This window comes from Diceros bicornis, chromosome 26 (genome assembly GCF_020826845.1).
Source record: "Diceros bicornis minor isolate mBicDic1 chromosome 26, mDicBic1.mat.cur, whole genome shotgun sequence".
Taxonomy (NCBI): domain Eukaryota; kingdom Metazoa; phylum Chordata; class Mammalia; order Perissodactyla; family Rhinocerotidae; genus Diceros; species Diceros bicornis.
In genome coordinates, this window is record NC_080765.1 from 21,846,850 (window position 1) to 21,854,840 (window position 7,991).

The 7,991-nt window shown below is 58.9% G+C and overlaps 1 protein-coding gene across 1 annotated transcript; it reads right to left on the reverse strand.

The window, feature by feature from the left end:
- Window positions 1-576: 576 nt before the first annotated feature.
- Window positions 577-5,958, reverse strand: TLCD3B (TLC domain containing 3B). Its single transcript, XM_058569677.1, has 5 exons — window positions 5,665-5,958; window positions 4,686-4,769; window positions 1,827-2,061; window positions 1,279-1,374; window positions 577-950 (listed from the first exon to the last, which is right to left on the reverse strand). The coding sequence occupies exons 1-5, from the start codon at window positions 5,787-5,789 to the stop codon at window positions 663-665; spliced, it is 828 nt and encodes a 275-aa protein (XP_058425660.1). The 5' UTR covers window positions 5,790-5,958; the 3' UTR covers window positions 577-662.
- Between the last annotated feature and the right edge of the window lie 2,033 nt (window positions 5,959-7,991).

The following is a 7,991-nucleotide window of genomic DNA, read 5'->3' on the forward strand; positions in this document are numbered from 1 at the left end:
GCCTGAAGGGGAAGGGATCAGCGCCCCTCACCTGCCCCCGGGGTTGCTCAGCACTGGGAAGGCTAGGGGGGAGCAGCCACCTCCCTCCCCCAGCCCCAACAAACTAGTTTGGATTTGGGTGAATAAATAAAATAAATAAGATTCCTCAGGCTGGCCTTCCTTGGAGAGGAGCTGTGGGGGCAACCAGCCCCTAGAGAGGCCCACGGGATTAGTTAGGGTGTCCCCTCCCTCCCAGATGACAGGGAGCTGAGAGGAGTTTGCAGCAGGGGGGCTGGCATGGCCTTGGCACCAGGGCCTCCCCCACATTCTTTGAGTCCCCATCAGTCTCCTCACAGCCCTCAAGCCCTAAGCGGATGGGAAGTGGTGCCCCTTCCTCTGTCCTTCGCCTCTCCAGGGCCCCAGGGTTGGTCTAGAAGAAGGGGGTATGGAGGAAGGGGTTTGCTACCCTCAGCTCAGGCACCTGTGGGGAGAAGAGGTCCCCTCTCCCTGCCTTCCATTTCACTCAGCCCCTGAGGGGAGATGTCCCCATCCTTTGAAGTCCATCTGTCAGTCCTGGGGCTGTCAGAGCAAGAGGCCCCTGGCTTCCGCCACCCACCCAGCAGCCCCAGGGCCCTGTCCCCACGGGGGTGGGGGTGGGTGGGGAGGGTCCCCTGGCCCCACTCTCAGTCCCGGGTCTGGCAGGGAGAGGGCGGCGGGGAGCCCCGGGGCCGGAAGAGGCGGCAGGCTCCGCGGCAGATGAGGAAGAACCAGTAGAGCTGGGGGGCGAGCAGCAGCGCGGCGCCCAGGTTGACGTGGGCCGGGATGGCGAGGGGCACTGCGAGCAGGGGCAGGCCCGCGTGCCGCCCGTAGGCCCAGTACAGGTAGGGGAAGAGCAGCACCCGGCAGCAGAGGAAGCTGAGCAGCATCAGCGCCCCGTTCACCTTGTGCAGCAGTGTGTGCTGCTGCTTGTACTGCGGGCGGGGGGCGGGGCAGAGAGCGGGGGGCGGGGTGAGGGGCGCAGGGGCGTGTCCTCGCCCACGCCCCCGGCTCAGCCACCGGGCCCGCCTCCCCGCCCTGCCCACCTCTCTGCCTTCCCCCATCGCGACAGGGGCCAGGTTAAAGGCCCCAGGACCGGCCTCCTCCCACCCTGCCGCCTCTCCTCTACCCCGCCCAAAGCCCCTTCCAGACACGACACTTTGCCTGTCCGTTAAAGAATCCCTGAAGGTCCCTAAAAGTGCCTGCCCCACCCGTGTCCTCCCGTCAGGCGTCAGGCTCATATAGCCTCAGGTACCCTCTCACCTGGATGAGGATCTTGCCAAGGCAGACAAAGGGGGTGCTGACCTCTGCCATCAGCAAGCAGCCTAGAAAGAAATCTCCCTTGCCCTGACGCCACACCTGAGAAGAGAGAAAGAGAACAGCCTGGCCTCACCCTGGATTCCTGGGCAGCAACTGCCCTCCCTCTCTCCTCTCTGTCACTTTTGGAGATGCTTAACTCTGAAAGTCTGAACCCGCATACAGTAGCAAAGCTGGGAGCATTACCGCACCGTATCCCTCCCACAAGCCTGCAGGTAAGACCGTATACCTTATATTACAAATGAGGAAACCGAGCCTCAGAGACGTCCGACAGCAGCTCCAAAGCACCACAGCTGGGCATGGTCCAGCCAGGCCAGGCTGACCCCAGACCCTCTTGCTGTCTGGGGCTGGCCTGGTGCTCAGTAAATCCTCCCTGGGGACCCTGCATCCTGGGCCTGCCCTGCTGCTAAGACCTGGACCCAGGGCTCCCCAGGCTCCTGCAATGCTAGCAGGAGCAGGACATGGGGGCCCCGGCTCTCAGCACCCCAACTCACCACCGACAGCGGGAAGCACACGAGCACCATGACGGCGTGGTGGAGCACCATGAGGAACTCCTTGTGCAGGTAGCCGCGCGCCACAGCCCAGGTGCTGCCCGGGGCTCTGGCCCCCCCTTCATCCCCTCCGTGCCCCTTGACCTGGTGCTTGTGCCAGTGACAGAGGAACATGGCGTAGATGTCGTAGATGAAGTAGGGCACTGCAAATTGCGTGTAGGCAGAGGAAAGCCAGTGTCTGTTGGGCAGAGAGAGAGAGAGGGGTCAAGGAGGAAGGGAGATGGACAGAGCAGCTGCCAGGTGCCGAGGTTGGTGTGAATGCGTCACGTGAGTCAGATCTCAAGTGATATTCACAACAACTCTGAGACGGAAGTGGACTCTCGAGTTACATGATGGCACCCAAGGGTAGAGGGCAAGAAACTTGCCCAAGGTCACATGGTCCCCCAGCTGGTAAGCAATAGTGCTGGGATTCAAACCCAGACTGTCTGCCCTCAGAACCACCCCATTTTTCATACTCATTCATTCAGATTCTCTCTCTGTCTGCAATATGGTGGGAGAAAAAAGAAGAGAGATCAAACCAGCCACAGCCCGGAGGGCAGAGGTGCAGCGAGAAAAGCTCAGGTGAGATATAAGAGACAGCCAAGGTTAGGACAGATAGCAGTGGAAGAGGTGAGAGTGACAGCGAGGGATCATATCAGCTAACACTAAGCGACTACTCATTACGGGCAGGCACTATTCTCATATTCTAAATATTTTTTGCATAAACTTATTTACTCCCCACAAAAACGCCATAAAAAGTAGGTATGGTTGTCACGCCCATTTTACAGATGAGGAAACTGAGAGGCTAGGTAACCTGACCAAGGAATAAACATGAGAAGTTTGGCTCCCTAGCTATCGCTCTTAGCCCCGCTGTCCCCTAGAACATTCAAGACAGGTGTCACAGACAGGCCCCGTCGGGGAGTTGGCAGTGCTGTCAGCGGTGCTTGTTCTGCCTGAATGTGGCCCAACCTCTTGTTTTTTCAGGTACAGCCAAGCATTAGGGAGAAAACGCTGAGCAAAAGGAGCCAAGAGCAGAGAAAGTTCTGTGCACTTGGAGAGTAAATGAAGATGAAAAGTGCACGAATATGCAACATTGCATTTTTCTTCTTAAGTCAGCACATTGAGCACTTTCTCTTAAGTCCTGTAGTCCGGCGACAGGTCTGAGATGAGGGCGGGAGGTCAAAGAGGCAGGCCCAGGGGAGCTCACCCAGCTAGGTGGAGGGACAGAAGCAAAGTCAACCAGAAGCAACACACAAAAAGAGCTGAGAGAAAATATGAGGAGCTGCTGAAGGAAGAAGGGAGTGAGACCTGGTGGGAGGCCCACTAAGACCCAGGGCTGAGATGGAACAAAATGTGAGCCTGGGGGAGGCTGGCCTGGAGGGGGCCGGGCAGCCCACTCCAGCAGGGATGATTTCGGGAAAAGAGAAGCTGAGACCCATTTGGAGTGTGTGACCAGGACGGAGAGAGAGGAGAGGGAGCAGCAGCCCAGGTTAGAGGGCAGGAAAGCGGAAGGGGGTCCAACTGGCCCCAGAGAAGTTAGAGCAGGGAGTGGCCTGGAGAGCTGGCTGCAACAGACACACTGGGATCACTGGCTTGTGGGGGAACCAGGACCACCAGGCCCTGGGCTGCAACATGAAAGGTTAAACCTATCTCACCCTCTCAGCAATTAGGTGCTCAGAAGCAGGAACAGCTGCTGCCCCTGGATTAACCCTGATCCTCCCCACCCACTTGAGGATTAAAGGAAGGAAGAACAAGAACAGACCTGGGGGAACGGAAATGTAAGAGCCGGAAGGTGACCTGTGTAAGAAGGCGAGAGGAGGAAACGTGTGGGGATCCAGGCTCATCCTAGACCCCGGGGTGGGAAGCCGGGAGAGGGCAGGAGGAAGCCAAGTCACTGGGCAGGGTCTGAAAAAAGAGCTAAGCGTCTACTATGTATGAGCCAGAACTGCCCTAGGCCGTTGTCACACACAACTCAATTCCTCCTCACAGCGGCCCTTCCAGGCAGGGATGGACCTCACTCCACAGATGAGGGAACTCATCTGCAGGGAAAGAGGGGGCACCTCCAGGTAAGGGTCATCCAGACAGTGTGCCTGGGGCTCAGCAGCTGCCAGAGAAGGGGAGCAGGGCCAGAAGTTAAGCACGGGGCGTCATCAGCACCCTCACAGGCAACACTGCAGCAGCTCATGGGTCACCTAGAGCTGGCCTGTCAGCACCACGGACAGGGCCCCTCTCCTTCCTCCTCCTGCCTCACCTCTCAGGCCTGGGCCTTTTTGGCAAGCAGCACACACTGCAGCGCTGCCAGTGCCAAATTTTGGCCTCTTCACCCCCCACCCCCCACTGCCTAACCATTAGTGGCCTTGTTTGTGTCATCTCTCTCCTCTCGTCTCCCTCTCGTGCACAGAGCTGGGGCTGGACACCTGGATTCTGGGAGGAGGTGAAGGGTGAGCCCATCATGAGGAGGGTGGCACCCCAGTTGGGCGCTGGTTGGAAATAGGGCTTGAGGGGTGTAAAGATGGGAGGAGGTAGAGGAGGAAACGAAAGTCAGAACCTACTATGATACCAGAGGCCGGGAAGTCTAGGAGCTGCTTTGAGAATCCTTTCTGATCCCCACTCCTTCTCCTCCTGGTTCTGACCTTTAAGGACAGGACGTGGATAAATTTATCTCCAGGTGTTGAGTTGCAGCCATGGCAGTTAACTTGCTCAGGCCCAAGTTAAGGGCTTGGGGACCACTGAGGGAGTCCCCTGGCAGGTCTGGGATACTCAGGGGGTCACACACACACACAGGTGCTGGAATGTGGGCAGAAGTGGTCTCACGGCACTTACTGGTCATCAATGATGTGCTTGCAGGAGGTGGAGACGATGTAGCCGGCTGTGGAGGCCATGACGGCTTGGACAGAGGACACCAGCCTAGGGAGGAAGGGGGAGCAGTGGTAGAGGAGATGCGCCCTTGGTGTCCCCTCTTTACTGTCCAGTTCCTGTGCTTCAGACCCAGTCACTTCTCGGGCTGGTCCCCGCCCATCTCTCCCCAAGGCTGCCTTGCTCAGGGCTCACCCCCCCGCCTCAGGCCCCTGGGCTTGCCCAGCTGCAGCACCCTACTCCCCGCTGCCGTCTCCCTTCCCTCAGTTATGGACACTGAGTCGCCTTCCTCTCAGGAGGACACCAGGGAGGTCATCTTGAGGTGAGACAAGGCTGAGAATGTGTGGCTGATAACCAGGCCCCTTCCTGGGGAGGGGCCGGGGGGGGACACACAGGATGGCAAGGGAAGCCCTGGGCCTATTCTCGCACCACTCAGATGCCCAGTCATCAACCGGCCCCTCCGTGACCCCACATTCCCTCTGACCACTTTCCCGCTCTCCCCTTGACTGCCACCATGCTCCCCTCCCCAACTCTGGCCCGTATTCCAGTGTTGTACAGAGTCCTACCGTTCACTCCTCTGTCCCTTGTCCCCCAAAACACATGCCCTGAACAATACACAGCTCTCTGCCTCATGCCTGTTCCCTAATATCTTATAAGAATGTTTGAGTCACATGCGGGCCCTGTTTTGGAGGGTGGGAGGGTGAATGAGGAAAGGAAAGAAAAGCAGGCTGAATACTAGTAACCAGATGGCTGGGTTTGGATGAGGTCTCCTGGGACAGGGAGTAAGGCAATAAGGAGGGAAGGAAGCTGGGAGGTAAAGCCCACTGGCCACTCCAGGAGCCCCCTGTCCCCACTGGGCCAAGGGTCCAGAGAAGGGCTGGGGTCCCTTCCATCTCCATAAAGCCTGGGAAGGGGAGAGGGGCACAGGGGGAGGGCTGCAGTTTACCTGGCGGAGACAATGACCGCGTCGGCCTCCTCCCAGCGCAGCTGGGGCAGCCGCTGGAGTGTGTTCTTGGAGAGGAGGAAGAGTCCGGGGAAGACCACCCCCCCAGCCACCATTGGGGTCAGCATGGTGGCTCAGGCCTCGGGCAGGGAGACGAGCAGCCGTGAGGGGACAGGGAGGCCAAGCTGAAGGGAGTAGAGGTGGAGAAGGGACGCCAAGCCAGGGAAGGAGAGAGAAAAAGAGAAAGGGGTACAAAGGGGACAGGGCGGGACGGGAGGGGGCAGGGGAGTCAGACCAGAGGAAGGGAGAAAGGGAGTTAGATGAGACTGGGGAACGGGGAAGACCGGGGAGAGGGAGGATCCAAGAAACGGAGCAGGAGAAAGCCAGCCAGAGGGACGGGGAGAGGCAGGAGGGCGGACTTGGTGAGAGGACAGAGAGGGAGAGGGTACAGGAGGAGGAGGATGCAGATGGGGGAGGGGAGGGAGAGCCGAGGCAGGTGGGGAGGGGGGGCTTACGTGGAGAGGCTGGGTGGGCCCGAGAAGGCGGGGTGGGGAGTGGGGGGTGGGACTGTGGTGCCAGCCCTCGAAAGGGAGGAAGGGAGGGAGGGAGGGAAGGGAGACAGAGGAGTGGCCGGGCAAGTGGTCAGTGGTCAGCACTGCTCTCCCGCCTCTCGAGGCCACCACGGTCTCCGCTCCTGGGCGCAGAGGCTGCACGGGGCATTATAGAGAGTTCGTGCCCAGCCCCCTGCCCCCTCAGTGGGGAGGGGGAGGGGGAGGGGAAGCCACCAGCTTGGGGGGGGCGGGGGAGGGGTGGGGAAATGATGGCACCGACCAGACACCAAGAAACCGGACCTGCAGCAGCGTCTCCCCATGCAGCTCTGAGCCACAGCAGCGGCTGCGACAGAGATGGGGGAGCAGAGAAAGAGGGAGGGGGAGGCCCTTAAAGGGACAGCAGCTGCAGCACAGGGGGCTGCTGGGGACAAGGGCCAGGGGAGGGTTGGCTCTGCTCTTGGGGAGGGAGGTGGCCCAGGGCTCCCTGGCCAGCTGGGACGGGGCTCTGAGCCCCTAGATGGGCCTGATTCTGTTTCCCACCAGCACTTTGCAGATGCCTGCCATTTCCTCCTCTGCCAACCCTCCCAGCATGTGTTCCTCAGTGGCCTGCTGGAGTCTCAGCTTTAGGGGCGCCCACCCCTGCAGAGACAGAGAGGATTCCCTGGAGGAGGGAGCGGAAGAAAGTGGTGTATCTTGCTGTCGCTGAAGGATGAGTTTAAGGAATGGATGGGAATAAAAACACCTCAACGCAGCATCCTTCAGACTCAGAGACCCCCAGGTCCTTCACGGCAGTAGGAGGGCGGGAAACTCTAGGTATACATGAGGTGCCTGTAGATCCTGACTCCGCTGCAAGACCGTCCCGTGATTCCGGCTAACTACTGTAGCAGCACTGAGGTAAGAGCACTTGTCCCCTTTTTACAGGTCAAGAAATGGTCCCAAGGCCGTCAGTGACCCTCCTCAAGGTCACATAGTTAAGAAGAGGCAGGAACCTTCTTGTACTAGGTGTCAGAGTGGCTGTAGGATTTGAAGAGGGTCGGGAAACACTGCCTCTCTGAAAACCCACCTCGAGCCCAAGGATGCCCCTGCCCCTGGCCTTCAGGCTGCCTGGCCCCTCCTGGCCTTCCCTAAGCACCGGTCATTCTCTTTTTCTCCAGGTTTTTATGCTCCTGGCTCCCCTTCCTATGCGACTTCACAGAACAGCCTGTTGGAGTGAGAAAGGACTTCGGGGATTGGCTGGTTCAAGCCCCTCATTCAGTCACCAGGAAACCAGGCCCAGTGACTTGGCCAGGGTCACGCTGCAGGTCAGAGGCCCAGCCAGAACCAGACGAGCCTCCAAGCTGCTTCTAACCCTTTCATGCTGCCTCCCTGGAACTAGGCCTTCCCGTCCTGAACCCAGCTGTCCTGTGGACTTCTGCATGATGTGGGGCCTGCTACCCAAACCATACTTTGGTCTCCAGTCCTGCCCTAAGATACGCCTCAATTAGCAACTCTACAATTTGCCTTTGCCTATTCAAATCCCATTCCACCTCCCCAAGAGAGTCAAAGGGCTGGGAGTTGCAATTTTGTGCTGCCCTCTAGTGGCAGGCTGTGGAAACAGACCCTGAGAGGTCTCTGGCCTTAGGTAGGAGTTAGGGACGATTTTAGAGACAATAGTGGACCTAGCTTCCTGACCTCAGGGCTTCACTTAACGGGAAAAGGGACCCAAATTCCTGAGTATTTACTATGTCCTGGGCCTGGGGCGGTTTCTGTTCATTCTTATTTAATCTTCCCAGACGGTAG

Bases quoted from the DNA above. Each gene is read 5' to 3' on its own strand.
- TLCD3B (XM_058569677.1), bottom strand. From the start codon at position 5,789: ATGCTGACCCCAATGGTGGCTGGGGGGGTGGTCTTCCCCGGACTCTTC. The intron at 4,770-5,664 runs GTAAACTGCAGC...CTTCCTCCCTAG, and splicing joins GCGGTCATTGTCTCCGCCAG to GCTGGTGTCCTCTGTCCAAG. The intron at 951-1,278 runs GTGAGAGGGTAC...CCCCGCCCGCAG, and splicing joins TTGGCAAGATCCTCATCCAG to TACAAGCAGCAGCACACACT.